The sequence below is a fragment of the Lissotriton helveticus genome, chromosome 1_1, assembly GCF_964261635.1.
Source record: "Lissotriton helveticus chromosome 1_1, aLisHel1.1, whole genome shotgun sequence".
In the NCBI taxonomy this organism is placed as follows: domain Eukaryota; kingdom Metazoa; phylum Chordata; class Amphibia; order Caudata; family Salamandridae; genus Lissotriton; species Lissotriton helveticus.
Genome location: NC_136057.1, coordinates 251,220,280 through 251,240,035, shown reverse-complemented (window position 1 = coordinate 251,240,035; position 19,756 = coordinate 251,220,280). Strand labels below are relative to the sequence as shown.

Below are 19,756 nucleotides of genomic sequence, written 5' to 3'. Positions count from 1 at the left end.
TGATTAGAGGGGAGGAATGGTGGGTTTATCAAAGTAGGCAAATATTAAGAAAAGTTACAATGAGAGAATATGATAATTGAGAGAACCTGGACAACTTAGGATGCTAGCAGAGACAGGGGGTAAAGTAGAGAGGAGAAAGGATAGAAAAAAATAAGGGGGGTGAGTAATGTGGGGAAACCAAGCTTAATGAGGAGGTAAAGCATCCATATATTGGGTAAAAGAAAGTATAACAATTTTTTATTGGTGCTTTCCCAAGGTACCACTTGTTGCTTGGAGGTTGCTGCTGAGTGCATCAGTGGAACCCCATTCCCAACATCCCACCATTTTTATTTGGGAAATGGAAACTTTAAACACACGTGAGATGATCCAGCTGTAGTCCCTTAAGAAAAACCTCTCCTGTAGTAAGTTAGGTTGCCATCTCTTGAGGCCGACAAATCCACTTAAAGTATTCACAGGGGGCTTTGTATAAACCCACTCTTCTTGCTACACTGTGCATCTGGACATTCTGCTTCTGGGTGATGTAGTGATATGGGAAATCATCCCACTGTAGGTGGAGAATGACAAGGAAGGGTATGAAGAGACTAGTGATGATCCCCCTGTCTCGATATTCTGGCAGAGTATATGCCATCCTTATTTCTGCTGTCTGGTCCATGACAAACCAGGAAATGGGGTTTCCTACTGGGTCGCGCATGCACAAGTTGGGGAGCTGCTGGATGCACTGATGGACTATTTTAAGGCTGTTCTCATTTCCACCATTTATCCAGAATTTATTCACAAGCTCAGATTCAGCATCACTGAGGTGAGTAAATTGAAATGCTGGAGGATCATCCCTGCAGAAATGAGACAAAGTCATATTTATGAAGAATTCAAAATGCATTGCAATCAATAAAAAATAAATAATCATCCTTGTTATGTAAAAATAATAACTACGTTAGTGACTTCATAAGTATAGGAATCTTACCACAACCAAGGTGGCATTTATCAACATGACCACATGCCTTAGGGACACTTAAAGTCAACCTAGTGTAGACAAAGCCGGTAGAGTTAATGGGAACACTATTACATAACTTTTTACTTCCTTCATCATCCCGAGGCGACAAACCTGCTCTTTCCTTTGTGAGCCCCTATGCCCATTCTTCTAATCCTCATAAAATCACCCTAAAAACATAAACACCATCCTTCACCCCTCCCTCCTATTTCCTCCGCACCCCCTTCCTCACATCACAGATAATTACTCAGCTTAGCAGGATCAACACTCTTTGGGGCAGATTTACAAGTTCTGGCGCATCTTTGCTAATCAGCATGGATGCACCAGAACAGTTGCGACACGCCAAATCACTCTTGTGCCACCACTGATGCGCCGCATTTACAATGCGGTACACCATGGCACACGGATGGGCAGATGCGTGTCGCATCCGCCAGCGGAAAGGCGGCGCATTGCTGGAGTCACGTCGCAAGCGCAACACAGCTCCAGCAAGGCTCAGGGTGCCCCTATGCCTAAAATGCTGTGTCAATCCATGCGCCTGAAGCAGGTGGAGGTTTGGACGCAGCATGGCTGTAAAAGTGACTGAGTGAAATCTTGTGGATTTCACTCAGCCACTTTTCCGAGGCGTTCATGTGCCAGAAATCCACCCCGTGCTGGAACGTCCACATGTGGCGCAGGGCTTTACAACATGATACATCTCCCAGATGCGTCACATTGTAATTACCCCGCAGCATGGCGTTGCGCTGCCGCTGCATCACAAAAGTGACAAAACAGCAGCATAAATGTAGCGTACAGGGCTTGTAAATCTGCCCCTTTGTATATAGTTGTTCCTGATTCAAACTCTAAGCTACTTATCCCATTAACAACATGAAAGGAGTGACCTCCATAATGACCAGAAAAGGATCACATTGCCAACTAGATCACCCCCACTGCTACTCTCCACTCCAAATCATTCACTAATGCCAGCTTGTCTTCCCAGGGCATAGTATCACAATGTAGCGATATGCATTGCCTTAATTTACTCCAGATTTATGAAGTCACTCAGGACCAGGCAAAGTGGCTTTGTCTGTCTTCATAACGAACATTTTAAACTTGTGTCACGTCTGCACCATGTTGCGGGGTGCAACAGCAACGCAACTCCTGTCATAAATATAACCTTAATCCCTCAGGATTCTCTTTCCACCTGAAGATGTATTTCAAGAACTCAAGCACCTTATGGAACTAAAAATCTAACTTTAAAATGCCACTCTTTGGCATTCTCCATCTCGCTCCAAACAGACCAGCAATGTCCAAAGCTAAATTATGCAAAGGCTGTTCTGGGTCCTTCACCAGTTTTCCAGGAAAAGATAAAGCGACTTGGTTCTTTTCAGTAGAAGCATTAAGTGCTCATCATAAAGTATTCCACAACTATATCGGAAGCAGTCCACTAGAAATCCTATTGATCTCTCCTTTTCATTTACCAAACACCCATTTGTCATTCAAGGGTCAGTTCCAAATCTCTCTTCCTCATTCCATGATGAGCAACCAGCAACGCCAATCTCAACAAAAGCATGTTTCCTAGTCATTCCCTCAGTGAAACGCTTATAAGTGGCTTAATAAATTCAAAATAATACAATAGGTTTAACTGTAGATCAAGTTTTTCAAATGGAACTTATGTTATTGTTCATATTTCATATATAACACAGACTTTCTCAGCTCAGGAAAGTTGTATTGTAAGAAAAATAATAAGGTGTCTCCAAATTCCTTTCCAGCTTATATTCAGGTTTTCAATGAGTCCAAGTTGGCCCTGGCATTACCCACACTACAGTGTCTTTCTAAGGGAGCACAAGTAAATACATGTAAGTGATCTATTACTATGCACAACCTAATTCAATCTTCATTTCATTACAATAAAACAAACTATAATACACTTTTGTGTATTTGGTAACATATTTGAAGTCTCACATGTCTCTTATACTTTGCAAACTTTATAAATAATGCTTTCCAAAGTAGAAAATATCACTACAACGACTGAAGCACTACTACACAATACATAACACACCAGAGACATTTTTAACTCCCCTCTTAAATAGTATTGCAGAAACTCATAAAAGATTTTCTTTCCCACACAATAAATGTAATGCGCCACTCTCAACAAGGTAAAACCAGTAATGTCAAACTGTCCCTCTCTTTCTCTACAGAAACGAATGCAAGTAGCACATCAAAATGCTTCCTTCATTATTTCAAATTCTGAAACCCATCTCAATTGGATAGATATATTAACCCTTTATTAGGCTCGTCCAAAAGTCCTCAAACTGTTTCTCTAATTTACTGGAGTCCCAACTCCACCGCAGTTCTGCATTATGGTGTTGCGATGGAGCTGCAAACCCTTACAGGAGTTGAAACACCTATTTCCAACAATACTAGTCTTATTTTTTAACAACACACCTCTTCTAAACATAGTACAGATTTGGGAAAATGTACTTAGTACCATATCACTTATATATGTTCGAATTTCATATTTTAAAACCACAGTTAAGTTTCAACGCGTTCCCCATTCAGTTTAATTCTAGTTTCCATAGTAACACTTTCTGCATGATTCAATTGTACCACAAGGTTGCAAGTTCATCATATTTTGAATTTCAGCAAACTAGCTTACAAATGAAATAGCAGATATAGTTTACTTTTGTAAAATATCACCTCATCCTATCTACTGTACCTTTCAAACATTTTTTAAAAAACTATCAGAAACATACTTTTTCAGGAATGAAACATGCATCCTATTTTTTAAGTACACAATTTTACTGACCAACCAATCAGTTATCTGGTTTTTGTAAACCAGCACCATCTCCACCATTTTAGATACCTCTCAATCCACCAACTGACTTACTCAGCTACAGATGCCTTTTGATTCCTTTAACACGCACCTTCAAAATGCTAACAGTATGGATGGTAGGCCACTGCTATATTGGGGCAAAAGGTATGCTGAACACAGAGGTATTGACAAAGACCTTGGGGCCAGATGTATGACTCACCAATTTGCGACTCGCAAATTGCATCACATTTGCGACTCGCAAATAGCTACTCGCAAATTGGGATGCACAACAGTATCTCAGAGAATGTTTGCAATTCGTCATGGGGGCCGCAAAATGCATGCCTCAATAATGGTTAATGAGGCACGCGCAATTTGCAACACAATTAGGAATGGCTAGCATTCATAGGGATTGTGGCTTGCTGGGGTCAGCACACCAACATGTCTGTGACTGATTTTGATTAAAGCAGTTTTTTTTAATGCAGCCCATTTTCCTTAAAGAAAAACAAGATGCATTTAAAAAAAAAAAACATGAAACTTTTTAGCACGCAGTTGACCCTGGGAACAGGGCCTGCCCTTAATAAATATTATTAGAACTATTCACAAAGGTGAAGGGGTCCCCTGGGGACCACTACCCATTTGCAAATGGTTTACCACCTACTTGAAAGTAGGTGGTAAATTGCAAGTGTTTTGCAATCGCAATTGCAGTTCCAAAACATTCATGCATTGAAATGTGAGTCGCTATTAGGAATTTACTGATTCACAAAATGAGATTTGTACATGGCCGTGCCCTAAATTGCTGATTGCCTGTTTGTGCCCGTAATTTAGGGTCGTCTATCAGGCCCCTCATTTGCAAAATGTGGATATTAAATGGTCTGCACAGAGAGGATTAAACTGGCAACAATTGTTACCTTTGGTTAAAACATTTTTGTGTCTCCGACACCCTCACCTCATGATTGTGCACTGTGGTGGCATTGACCTAGACACATTGACTGGGGTAAGGCTGGACATCCTAAGAACGGATACATTTGCACAACTGATGTTGCTTTTCCCTTTAACTGCCTTTGTATACTTTAACCTAAACAGAAATGGAAATGGTCAAATCAATTCTGTCTACTGATTAAGAAGGCTAGGAAGAAAGTCAATAACGCTGTTTCTGCATACCTCAGAAACCATAGGATGGGCTCCATCTATAACAGCAATCTACATTTTAATATGCATGACATCTACAGAAGTGATGAAGTTCACTTCACAGATGATAGGGAAGAGAGTGTTTCGCAACAACCTTAAGCTGTGCATCCGCACTTATATGTAGCTCCAACAAAGTCAGAATAAACACATCGGTTCTTGTTAGAGCCACCCTATAACCAACAGTAAAACTGATATATTTTTCAACATATATACTCTTTATAAATATTTTACGGATTTTCTAACCCATCGCAAATCTGCAAAACAAAGCACACATTCAATGGACTACAACACATTCTACCTTTCAAGTTTAACCTTTAATTTATATTTTTTCTATAATTTTTAACTCTGTTAATTCGAATGTAATTATTAACTTCAATCTCATTAATTCTATAAAAAAGTTCAAATCTGCAAAACTACCTTCTGAATTGTATACTATTTAATTATTTATTTAAGGTGGAGCCATGGATGCACCACAACATTACACTGGGGGATGATGCTGAGAGCCAGAACAGGGTTGCCACTCCTACCATGGGCAAAAAAGAGATTTAATGCCCCCCATCAACCGAGTCCTGAGATGTACTGAGTGATGTGATCAGCGATGTCACTGACCACGTCATTTGTGATGTAATATGTGCCGTCATCAGCAGTGCATTGCGGGGGCATGAGTTATACTTCGCTTAGCTAACTATAACAGCTGAATTTCTCTGCTTTTATATGAGTAAAATGTCAGCTTAACTATAAGTTAACTGAAAGGTTTTTTTTTAAATGCCAATTCCTAAATATAACTTCAGGGAAAACTATGGTTTCTTCAATAACTTTCTACATTTTTTAAAATGCTAATTCCTGATTATAACATCCCTGAAACCTATGTATTTTTTTCTTTTTTTTTAAGAAATATGTTTTATTTGTCAAGTGAACAATGCATAGCAGTACATTACAATACATGTCAGTATGATCCCTCCTCCCACTGCATCCCCCTTGTATCTTGTCTAGTCCCTCTGATGGTTACACATTACTGAGGAATATCCAATTAGCATTCCAAGCACCTTTTGTAGCTTAGGAACCAATCACACCCTCGACCTCCATGATCTTTTCTACCCCTTATATTGACAACTCTCTGTATTTCACCCAGTACTCCCACACATTATCCCATTTGCCAGGGCACCCCACTCCTGGTATAGTACCTTCCCTGCAGCAGAGCACCAATCTAGATCCTGTTTCCATTCCCTTACTGTTGGCATCTGCAGTGTTCCCCATAGCCTGACTATGTTTCTTGTTGCCACCATATCAGCTAGCATCTGCCATATTTTATTGTATTGTGACCATTCCAATCAAGCTGTTACTGTAGACCTCCATAGAGACTGTTCCACCACCCTGGACATCACTTGTGCCATCCTTTTCCCAAAATCTCTGCAGCACCACTCCATAATGTGTGGAGAAAAACGTATGATTTTTTCAATGAATTAAAAAAAAATGTAAATGCTAATTCCTAACTATCGCATCTCTGAAACCTACGGTTCTTTCAATGAATTTCCAATGTTTTTAAATGCTAATTTGTAACTATAATGTCCCTAAAACGTATGTTTTTGTTTGAATGAATTTCCAAGTTTTTTTTTAGACCATTTTATTTATGAAAAGACGTTTGTAATTTTTTTTGTTTATGATTTTAAGTATTTATATAAAGTTTAAAAATAAATATAATCAGTTTTTAAAAATATAAATAACATAGCTGATTCAAGCTTAGCCCGGTTCAAGCTTAGCCGTGCCGGTGGCCGCTCATTTTGAGTATGTGCCGCGGCCCTGTGGAATTCCCTTCATACAAAGATTCGTGCCCTTGATGAGCTTTTTTTTTTTTGTTTCGTAGGGCCGTCAAGACCTTCCTATTTCCTTAATTTGTTGTATCCTTAGTTTCCTACTTTTTAGCTGTGTTATGTTGTTATCTTGTCGGGCCCCAGGACGCTCCTTTGCTGGAGCAGCTGTGCGTGTAATAAATGCTCATAACATAACATAACATAACATAATGTTATTGATTTGAATTAACATTGTTTTCGTGTTTGTTATTTTGTACAGTGTGATATTATATAAAAGAATTTTCAATTCAAAAACAAAAAAATTAAAAAATGTTCAGTATATTTTTTTAACTATTTTTTTGCTACTATGAATGTTGTTTTGTTCGTTTCTTGTGATAACTAATTTCTTTATATATATTTTTTTTGTAAAAAGAAATTGAAAAAGGGTTGCATACCGTAAGCGACCCTATGCGATGGGTGCACGGATCCGTGCACGGATCCGTTATACAAATATTGCTCTAAAACATATTTCGAACAAACTAATATATTTTTGTGATGTAGAGGTTTATTACTGAGTACACAAAAATAGTAACAAAGAAGTTGTGAATATGTTTTAAGATGGTTTAAACAGATTTTTGGGGACACAAAGGTATAGCGTACCGGATGCAAATCTACGGGTTGGGTGCCCGAATCTGTTACACGAATGTAACCTTAAAATACATAATGACACTGAAATAATATTTTTCCTTGACAAAGAAGTTTATTAATCAATCCTAAAAATTAGTATTAGTGTTCTTGTGCAAAATTTTTAAAACGTTTAAAACATATTTTTGTGTACATGGCACAATTGCACAGTGCACGTGTAGGGGTCACAAATCCTGCTAATATGTAATTCCGGGATCGCGTAGTGGATGTGACTCCAGCGTAATTTCAAAAGTGTAAAATATGAATGTTTCACGTTTCAATATCTGTTTTGCATAAATACTTTTAATTGAAATACTTTGAAACACAATATCCTAATAATTACTTACAGTTTTGTACTATATTTAGTAAATTTTACTGTTGCGCGAAGTATGCGCAACGGGTGTGTGACCCTTACGCGAATGCATGTCACATACAAGGAAAGCCTCTTATTGGTTAAAGTGGTTTTCATTTTGTTGGTGGGTGAAACAAACACCTCTTGGGGTGTTTTTCATTTTTGCGCAAAAAATGTCATCAGCATCCCTTGAAGAGCACAAGGAGGAGATAGAAGAGGTGGAGGAGCCAGTGAAGAAGAGGAGGGAAAGCATTGTGTGGGCTTTCTTCACTGTGCCTGAAGGGGGAAAAAAGGTGAACCCACAAAAGGTGATATGCACGATTTGTCACAAAGTTCTCTCAAGATGGTCAGAAAAGAAGTACTCATGTGGTACTTCTTTAATGGAAAAACATCTTGATACAACACACCCTGTTCATCTGGCACGAGATGTGACGCGCAAAGAAGGGAAGAAGCGGCCAATGATGATGGAACACAACCATTAACGACTGCAGGGGTTGTAGTGAATACTCTGCAACCTCTCATTGTTCGGGAGTTGGCAGATGATGGGATCCACTATAGAAAATATTTAACAACTCAGTGTGTTGTAGGGCTCTCCATTTATGCCACCGATACACTCCTCAGAGCTCACAAGTGTTAATTTTGTTGTTGTTTTGTTCCTTGGGTTTCTTCATTACAAAGAAACAGCAGAGTTGTACTTTCAGTATCATTTTTTGTTTTTAAAAAATGAAAAACATGGAAAAAATATTCTGAAAATAAAAAAAATATAAAATTGTTCTTAAGAAAAGGTTCTAATAGAACCACCTAAAATGGTTAAAAACAGAAAAATTGTATGTAGTAAAAGTGATTGCTTGTATAAATGTGTGTATGATCAATGTTGTGTATAAGTGAATGAGTAAGTAAAAGAAGAGTGCATGTATGATTTGATATGGGCATAATTAGTGGCAGAGTGAATGCGTGACTGTATACATAAGACCTGTGTGAATGGTTTAGTGTAAGAGTAGTGTTTCAATGATTGCATGAGTGCAGGGCTAATGCCTGGGTCATTGCAAGAGTGGATAGGTAGCAGATCTGGGCGTAGTTCAGAGAGCTTCACTACGTGGAACTCCGTGAAGTGACACAAAAAACTCTGCAAAGTTCCGCAAGTGGAGGAGTGCAGTGCGAACTGCTATTTCGGTAGAAATTCTACCCGAGCAACAGCTGAGCCAGGAAAAAACTCTGCCGCACTAAGCCGAGTTTTGGTTTTTGCACTCCACGAGCTCTCTGGAGTACTGGGTGCAGGAAACTCTGCAAGCTCTATGAACGGAGTGGAGTTTACCGCCCAGGCTTAGGTAGTATCTGAGTGAATGGTTGAGTTTAAGAGTATTGCCTGAGAGATTACATGAATACATGGGTATTTCATGGGTGAATTTATAAGTAGAGAGGTACTGTCAGGATGATTGAATGAGTGCATAACTACTGCCTGAGTGAGTTTATGACTCTAAGGGTAATGGTCTGAGTGATTACATCAGTGCATGGGCAGTACCTGAGTAAAAGGATGACTGTAAGAGTAATGCCTGGGTCATTGCATGAGTGCATGGGTACTGCCTATGAGAATCGTAGGGCCTGATTCACAGAACTAACTTAAGACAAAATCCTAAACTTACTACCATTTTGGTATTCACAGAAGGCACTTACTCATTTTGGTATTCACAGAAGACACTTACTCATTTCGGTATTCACAGAAGTTAGGAGTCCTAACTTTAGGACTCCTAAATGCCTTCTGTGAATACCGAAAGACTTAAAATTAGTATTTTTCTCAGTTTATTAGAAGTAAAGTTAAGACTCCTAACTTTAGGACTACTAAATGCCTTCTGTGAATACATAAAGTCTTAAAATTCGCATTTTTCTCAGTTTAGTAGTAGTAAAGTTAGGACTCTTAACTTTAGGACTCCTAAATGCGTTCTGTGAATACCTAAAGTCTTAAAATGAGGATTTTTCTAATTTTAGTAGTAGTAAAGTTAGAACTCCTAACTTTACTACTACTAAATTGAGAAAACCCCTCATTTTAAGACTTTCGGTATTCACAGAAGGCATTTAGGAGTCCTAAAGTTAGGAGTCCTAACTTTACTACTACTAAATTGGGAAAAATCCTAACTTTAAGACTTTCTGTATTCACAGAAGGCATTTAGGAGTCCTAAAGTTAGGACTCCTAACTTCTGTGAATACCGAAATGAGTAAGTGTCTTCTGTGAATACCAAAATGAGTAAGTGCCTTCTATGAATACCAAAATGGTAGTAAGTTTAGGATTTTGTCTTAAGTTAGTTCTGTGAATCGGGCCCGTAGTGTCTGAATGATTGTATGAGTATATGGGTAGTATGTTGGTGATTGCATGAGTACAGGGGTAGTGCCTGGGTAATAACATGAGTGCAGGGGTAGTGCTTGGGTTATTTTCTGAGTGTATTGTAAATACCTTAGAGAAATAATTAGTGCAAGGCTAATGCCTGGGCCAGTGCATTAGTGTGCTTGAGTGAATGGATTCAGTGCATGGGTAGTGCCTGAGTGAATGGATTAGTCCAACTCTAGTGCCTGCATGATTGGATGAGTGCATGGGTACTTCCTGGGAGAATGGATGAGTGCATGAGTAGTGTTCTGTGTGAGTCCATGAGTGCATATGGGTAGTCCATGAGTGATTCTATGAGTGCAGGGGTAGTGCCTGAGTGATTGGATGAGTGTATGACAAGTTCCTGAGTAAAAGTATGAGTGTAAAGGTAATGTCTGGGTCAATTCATGAATGCATGAGTAGTACCTGAGTAAATAGATGAGTGCATGGGTAGTGCCTAAGTGAATGTTTGAGTGGAACAGTAGTGCTTGGTGGATTGCATGAATGTATGGTTAATGCCTGAGCGATTAGATGTGTGTTTAGGTAGTGCCTCCTTGATTGCATAAGTGCATGGAAGTGCCTCAGTGAATGGTTGAGTGCAAGAATAGTTCCTGAGTGATTGCATGAGTACATGAGCAGTGCCTGGGTGATTCTATGAGTACAGAGATACTGCCTGGGTGATTACATAAGTGCAAGAGTAATGTGAGGGTGCTTATATCAGTGCATGGGTAGTGCTTGAATAAAATGATGAGTTTAAGAGTAATCCCTGGATGATGACATGCATGTATGTGTAGTACCTGAGAGAATGGGTGAGTGTAAGAGTAGTGCCTGAATGATTGTTTGAGTACATGGGTTGTGCCTGGGTGATTGCATGAGTGCGTGGGTTGTGCATATGTAAAATAAAGAATGTAAGGATAATGCGTTGGTTATCCTATTAGTGCAAGAGTTATGCTACAGAGAATAGATGAGAGCACAGGCAGTGTTTGTGTGAAAGATTGACTTTCTGGCAGATTACATCAGCAACATGATGATAGTTTGCAAATAGTGTAAAGGATTAACATTATTTATATTAGAAACAAATAACATATATATGACCTTAAAACATTTTCAATGTTATCATGCATATTATATTATATAGTCTTACTCTTTATGTCATTTAGATACATTAATAAGTAGAGTATTTTATAGTAGTATTCTCCTAAACAGCATTAAAACTCTTTTCAAACTTCTACAGTACCTTATATAAAGAAGAAGAAAAGCGATTACTTAATGATAATATATTACAGAAATTATAATATTATATTTTTAAGAACACATCATAAATTTAGAATTACATAACATTTTCAGTTTCCCTTTTTGCTGTGCTCAGATTCCACTTAACTTTACCATACACAGTGATTTCAATGTAGTATCATCATTGAAAAGTGGGGAAAAAATCAAATTGTAGAAAAAAAACACAAATCAATGTTGAGCATCATTTTCAATATGTGTAGCTATGGGTTTTTCTATGTACACTTCCTTCATCTACATTAACTTTAAAATTTATGTCAAAACATTTGCCAAAATAAAGACTCTCATTTACATCTGGTACAATATACACAACAAATATATAAACAAATTTCTTTTAGACACAATTTTCAAAATGCAATATCAATTAGCAAAATATTATTCCAAACAGTAATTATAAATACTAATTGTCTGCAGAGCTGTCTATTTTCTCTTCACATCTTCCCAATAGGCCTAATGATGTATTCAAAACCTTTGCTTCAAAAATATCAAATATGAATTTGATATCTCATAAGGCAATCTAGGTTTGAATTCCAAGTTGGCATCATTGCAATGTGTCCATCCGTTATTACACTTTCAATACACAGTATAGTGCCCAGATGTTGTAGTAGGCCCATCGTGGAAAGTAATAGCCACTGTTATGTATGTTCGTCCTGAAATAGATATTTAACTTCCATCAAAAGTTGTAATTTTGGTTTCCAATATTCAGCAATTTGCTCTACAATGTTGTAGCATAAAAAATGAGATATTTTCCAAATCTTTCTATATGTATTGTAGGCAACATTTCTGATCTTCATGTCCTGATTGGCTGTTTTTATCAATTTATTAAAAGCTACTGATTTGCAATCTGGTATTGTCAAGTATATGAATCGTTCTGTTTGTATTTCAGTGCTGGAAGTAAATGAACACTTTTCACATTTATGATCCCACATGTAGTCCAAATAGGGTTTCAATCTGTATTCCTGCATGTTATAATACTATAAGCATAAACATTAGAACTTCTTGTGCATACATTAGCAGTATGGATTTTACTTCTGTCCATTACCAACTGGTAAAATACATGATGTATTTATACCTGAAATATTTACCAACTGGTATCCTACAATGGCATCCACAGTTTCCATTTTCTTTTTCTTTACAGCTTCAAGTTTCTCTTCAATTATTTTCTTTTTTCCAACCTCAGTTGAATGTCTGACATATTACAGTTTTGGGCACACTACATGTTTCCCATATATGGGATATTCACCTAAATCAGGTGTATAAAGTCTTCTTAAATGATTATACTCTCTTACAGAATTTGCATCAGCACTAACATTTTTCTCATTGAAAACTATCAAATACAAACCAGACAATGTTCCTATTCGAGACAATGCAACGTATGCCACTCCCTCTTAAAAACACTGCGCGTGTGATATATACAAAATGTTATGTTAATTTCGATTTATATAGCGCCAAATCACCGACAGGTCTCTTAGCGCTTGCTTTGGGAACCCGTCCTGGCTTTCCCTGCGAGATTACCCCTACTGGGCATCCCCAAGGTGAAGACCAGGCATCCCGCCGCGGGGGGGCCGTAGTGGAGATTAAGCAAGCTATTGCCCAGAGCTGCAGAGTGTGAACCCATGATTCGAGTAGGCACCAAGGCGAGAATTATCGAGTCCGTGGACATTTGGGCTCAAGACCGTGCCGCGTAGGGAATTGAACCCTGGTCCCGGGTCTGACCTCTGCATCAGGGTCTGCCTCCTCTAACCAGTGAGCCACACTTCTCCTCAAAGCACTGTCTATACTTAAACCTTGAGATTTATGAATGAACTGTTTTCTCTGAACATACAAATATTTTACAAGCAAAAAACAGAACACCCTAACTGTCTTACCTCTTAATCTGAACACATTTTATAATCAAAAATTCTATTAATCAATGTGCTGAAATTTTACAAAATCAACAACTTTTCCCATTGCTCCATTACCAAAACTTCTTCTACATTTAAATTACGCCGTAAAATTACCCAACAGTTTATAAATACATGTAAAGTCTTTTCTAAGTCTGCAGTTTTAGATACAGACTTTTCCTAAGAATGCAATTTAGCCTGTAGTTTGAAGTTATTGGACGTGGGAATCCAAACCGACATTTTGTATAACATTTCCATTTAGAATCATATTGTCGTTGACAGTATTTTCCACATCGATGACTTTGCAACAGTAAAACGTTTTGACTCAAGCTTTTTTCTCCTCCATCTCTTGGAATGGCACAGGTAATATACTGTTCGATGAAAGACAAAACACTTTAATCAGTATCAGTTCCAAATTTTGGAGCATTCTTGATCCATAATAGCAAGTGTATATAAGAAGCACCTCTGGCTTGATACTCTTTTCGCCAAAAGAAATCAATAACTTCTCCAAGAGGAGGAATATTTGTATTGCAGGTAAATGACATCATACTTTGAAACCTATGGTTAAAATACCTGCAGACATCTACAGGATCCAAGCAACAGAGTTTACTAGTGTCTTCAATTCAATATTTTTTACATTTTAATTTGCTTCTCGTAGAAATTCAAGTAAATCTTCCCACATTATTCAGCACATTAAAGTGTTACAAATCATGTAGGTGATTTCTTAATATACATTTATGTTCAATTTGACAACAATACCAATATTCATTTTTACCAGGTTGACATGCAATCAAATTAGTTATCTGTGATTCTAAATTTTCATCGCTTTTTTTAACTTTGTCCATGAATTCTTTTGCAGAAACATGTGGAAGATGAACTCCTGTCTTTAATATCTGGTTCACTGCATTTGAAAGTGCAGACAAATCACTTTCAAACAGAAGATGAAATATATATGAAATGCACTGATGAAATCTTGGATCTTCAGGGTACAATCTTTTTGTGGAGTATTCTGAAGCTGGAATCCGTACAGCGTGCTCATCAAATTGTCTGCCTTCTCCATTGGGGAAGAACTGTGGAAAACAACAAGCTTCTAACAATTTTTTTCCAAACACTCAAGGGAGTTTCATTTGCTTCTTTCATTTGAAATAATTAAATACTGTTTCCTATCATTTCTTTTGAATGTAAAGCATGTATAGCATAATGTTCATAAATCTCTTCAGTCCTAGACTTGTCCACTTTTTCTATTTGGCTGCTTGAAATTTCTGTTTCATCTTCTAAGCTTATTACCTGTTCATCAATATTTACATTCTTATAATACATATTATTCTTTACCAGATATAATGTAGCCGTTTGAAGTGTAGTAACATCTACAAACTATTGCCATTTTATTCATTTCTTTGTTGGTACACCATTAACTAGAATTACTTCTGGCTCATTTTCCTCCCTATCAACCCCAATTGTTTCAATATTTTTCTTAAAAACTAAAGGTAAGTACATAACTGTTCCTTTCAGACCTCTTTTTAAACCTGTTGGGGACAGCTTACCTGTTTTGGGCTCAATACAAAGTATAGCCTGAAATGGATGCACAGATTGAACAAGAATTTAATCATATGCATTCAAATCTACCAGTTTTGGAGGAATAGCTACCAACTATAAGTAGTTATGTACTGCTCTAGCTGGCATTTTGTTCTCATCTAATTTGCTGTAACAAAATTATGATAGTCATAACGGTCCAGCCCGCCCTCAGTCCTGACTAAGGACCTAGCTCCTTCATGTAAATAGTAACAAAATTTACAAGCACGTTGATTGGTAGCCAACTCAAACCGACCTTTATTTATTACCAATAAATTAGCACCAAATTGCTGCCACTTATCATTGTTTTCCTTTTCACTTTTTGAATATAAATCAACATTCCTAGTTTGACTTCTATAATGAGTACGTCAGCAACGAATGCAAACATAGTAGCTCATTACGATGGCGTAATGATTGCCACCGCCGGGCGGGCCGGCGGTGGTGATCCTTACGCCATTGTAATGGGAAATACCCACCGCTATATTCGAATGGTGTCACGGCGGACGCAAGGTCGGTCTGCCACTTTTCTGCCTGTGGTAATCGTCATGATTGCCTGCCGGGCGTCTCTGGGCCACTAATATGGTGGTGGTGCCCGCCATATTAGGCTGTGGGTGAGTATAGGCCTTTCCATTGTGGCAATGCAGCCATTGAAAGGCTGGCGGGGATTTAGTTTGGGGGCCTGTGACATGCCCCCTCGGTGGGGTAGGGGAGTGCACTGTTTCCTTCACCAAGTGGCAGGCACTGCATGGTGCCTGCCACGTGGTGCAGAGAAAAGCTGTGCATGCTCTTTTTCCATTGCAGACAGTGCTACAGCCAGCAGCATCGTCCGGAATGGTAAAAGGCCAGGATGCGCCCGCCAGTATGGTGGGTGCATCCTAATTGAGCTGGTGGGAACGCCACACGTCTGTCTGGCGGTCCCATGACTGTTATGATGGGGGGCTGACCAATGTCCACCCGCCATCATAATGAGCCCCGTAGTTTGGTTTTTGGTTGAAACTGACTTAAACCTTGTAATTTCTTCTGCAAACTCATCAATACTACTATATTCCACCTGTTCTTCAACACTTACACTTATCAAGCTCTCACTTTCTCTACACTCCTCTTGTGAACAAAAAAACTAAACTCTATATCATCACAAACTTTTTGTGTATCTGATACTGAACCGTGCAAAACAGCTGTGTTCATTTCACATAAACATAATGCAGAACTTTTTACATAATCGAGTCTCCTTACTAACTTCTGCATTTCTGAATGGTGTACTGCTAACATTATTAAATGATGAAAAGTACTTTGACACACTTTTCTTGAAAGACAATCCAGAGAATGACCCTGCAAGTTCGTATATTTTCTTGCTTTACATGGATCTAGCCCTTGTAACATCTTAATCTTCTGTTTAAAACTTTTTTGGGCATATCTTCGTAAAACAATTCATAACAGAGTCCAGTCGAATACTGCAAATACTACTGCAATCCCACTTATATACCTGAGCTTGTGTACGCTTCCCTTGAACTTCTTCAGCTATTACTTCCTCCACACTCCAAACAACCATCTTTTCTTTTATAATGGGGCAAACATATATCATCCCATTGCATCGACCACTAGTATCAACTGCATTTACTAATGTGTTCTGTTGAAAATAGCTTTCTTCATTAAAGGAAGGCTCAGTACTAGAAGTGTGCTTCGATTCACAAGTAAAAGTTTTACAAAAGTTCCTTCTATTAACCAGTCTTTTTCTTTTGCTGTTCTCCTTCATAAACAGCTTTGTTTAATTCAATGTTTTTATTCTCTTTAATATAAATTCAAATAATTTTCTTTTATTTCAAAAGCTTTATCAATTACACTTTCAACCTGTTGCTTTTTCTTATAAGCCACTGATCTTCTTTCATATTTTTACAATTTTTCAATACATTTTGTTGTACTCTACTTCTGTATATTCTCATCCTTGTGGGCCCTATTCACAAAATGAACTTAATACTCAATCCTAAACTTACTACTATTTTGGTATTCACAGAATGCACTTACTACTTTTGGCATTCACAGAATGAACTTACTACTTTTGGTATTCACAGAAGTTAGGATTTTGTCTTAGGTCTGTCTTAAGTCTGTCTTAAGTCTGTCATAAGACAATCTTAAGACAAAATCCTAACTTCTGTGAATACCAAAAGTAGTAAGTTCATTCTGTGAATGCCAAAAGTAGTAAGTGCATTCTGTGAATACCAAAATAGTAGTAAGTTTAGGATTGAGTCTTAAGTTCATTCTGTGAATCGGGCCCTATGTCTTTATGTTCTTTCAGGCTTCTTTCAACATGCATTATTTTCCCATAACATGATTTTCTTTCATTATCTCCTTTTTTCATTTCTTTCTGATTTCTTGTTGGACTTTTTTCAATATTTTCCAATTGCTTCGCATTCTGTAATAGTCTTTTAACAAACTCTTTAGTTCTCTTACCAGAACTCTTTTTCTTCAGGGTAACATTTTGCACTTCATCTAATTTCCACTTCTCTTTTCCTTGTTTTTTTCTTGTCTTCTATTTTGATCTTTTTTTTTTCTTTCTCAATGTCTTTTTCAGATTGCTTTTTTAAATTTGGCTAGTCCCAAGATTTTCAGCAGTTGGTGAAAACTGAAGCATCAACAGAAAAGTGAGGTTCAAGACATGTTGACAATAGTAAGACTGGGCGTAGTTTGCGTAGCAGCATGTCAGAACTCTAAGCTAGGTATTATGTTTGGCTTACCGGTTCTTGCACAGGAACAGAGATGCTAGGTCCCAAATCCCTCTTGGAAATGCTAGGAGGTCTTTTAACAGAACCTCAAAATCATTACCTTGGGGGACGGGGGAATTGGATAAAATAACAAACAAAGAAGAGACTGGTCCAGAATCGTCTCCTTCCGTCGGCTACTTGCAGACGTGTTCTGTTCTTTCAATGGAACCTGTAAATTAATACGCCATTAGGAAACTAACCAACTCTACTCTCCTTTTAAATCTGCTCTACGGATGTATGTGTATTTCTCACCCACCCTGGCTATGCTGGACGTTTGCTTCCATTCTGTTCTTAAGTTGTAGTACTATCTTCCTCTTCTGGTTAGTTGTTACTATTTTAAATAAATGACAAATTAGTACTTCACTTCTCATTTACCTACACTAATCTCTAGTTGTCTAATACAAGTAAGTGCACTTACTTCACCAACTAGAAGAGTTGTTCTCTAATTATGGGTTCTGTTATCTCTCTGTACTTTCTTGTGCTGTCATATCTGCGACCACTTCTTTTGACTCTGTTCTTTTGTCTCTTACAGGTTGCGAATGCAGACACCGATTAGACAGTCTATGGTGAGTATTTACATATATACATTGGGCCTTATTTATGAAGGCCTTGCGCCGCCGGTGCGCCACTTTTAAAATGGGAAAAAGTGACGCACCGGCGGCGCAAGGCCTTCATAAATAAGGCCCATTGACTTTAACTGATTGAACATTCAGTGGCTAACTCCCAATTGACTGCTGATATTTTCTCTTAATGGTCTTTTTGTCTTTTAGCCTTGGGTTGTCCACGATAAACTCTATGCTCAGGTAAGTTCAAAATTTAGTCACAATTCAATTACTAGAGTTTTCACTTAGCTCAATCTTTCGAAGTTCTGCTCCTCAGAACAAGCGCTGTTTTCAGTGAATGCTTCTCACAGCGCTGACTGGAAACGCCGAGACTCTTCTCCTCAGAAGGACGGCGTAGTTTCCCTCCGGCTCTTGACACAGACTCCGTAAACAACACTGCCATTTTTTGACTCGCGCTTGGATTAACGCGCCGAGTCTTCTTTAATTATCGCACCACGAAAATATGTCAAAAAGGTAAATACAAATTAATTTATGTTTTTAGGGAACTCTTTCACTCAAGCGCAATTCTATGAACGTCCTCTCAGGCTACTGGCTAAGGTGAAGTGCGCAGTTAACAGAGCGCTCGCGCATCACCTAGCCTTTTCCACAGCTGTGTACAGGAGTCTAGACTGCCAACCCGTTCCGTGACTTGGGCACGTGGGAGGCCATCTTGGTTCTCCTGAGTCTCACCAAATCGGACCAAGAATAGGCACTATGGACCCCTTGGCATGTTTTGGCCAATTTGACGCTGCAATGGGCATGAGCAGATGTTAGGGTCCTGACACAGCACTACACGTAGTTTCACGTAGTGTACTTTAAAGTATGCGTAGTACACGTAGTCTGCATAGCGTAGCTGAAGACAATGTGTACTTGACTGTACTGTACATAAATTGCAAAATTAACTGCAAAAAGCTTCCTGTACATGACCAGATATGATAAAATAAGTATTTCTATCTTTATATGCTTAAGTGCAAATAGTACTTTCACAATGGTGAAACTTCAAAATTAGCTAGCAGTTGGAGATGTGATGATTTTGGGATCCTCCCTAACCTAGGGAGAGTACCAAACAGATGCCTTGAAAACAAAACAGCACATCTTATTGAATGATTTAGTTGTGGTCCCATCCTCTTAGGACAAACCCAAACACTGTTATTGGCAAAAAAAACATTCCCAACCAAAGGTCCTACAAAGCATTATGGAATGAGATTAGCAGTGGCCAGTGAATATTATATAGTATACAATATCAAAAGAATTCTACAAAGAGCTGCAGTTCAACTGGTGGTTACTAGATGTCCCTCACGAGTCAAATGCAAATGCTTGATGAAAGGGTTTCAATGGTTTTGCATTTGACTCATGAGGGACATCTAGGGACGACCAGTGGAACTGCAGCTTGATGTAAGAATAATTTCAATGCTTTGCATTTGACTCGTGAGGGACATCTAGGGACGACCAGTGGAACTGCAGCTTGATGTAAGAATAATTTCAATGCTTTGCATTT

General features: G+C 38.2%; 1 protein-coding gene across 1 annotated transcript in view; it reads right to left on the bottom strand.

Annotated features, from left to right (window-relative positions):
* Window positions 1–406: 406 nt before the first annotated feature.
* Window positions 407–19,756, bottom strand: part of LOC144769015 (glycine N-acyltransferase-like) — a 379,686-nt gene continuing 360,336 nt past the window's right edge. Inside the window, exon 5 of the mRNA XM_078653014.1 lies at window positions 407–830. Coding sequence (XP_078509140.1) covers window positions 407–830 — 424 coding nt within the window. The remainder of the gene's footprint in view (window positions 831–19,756) is intronic.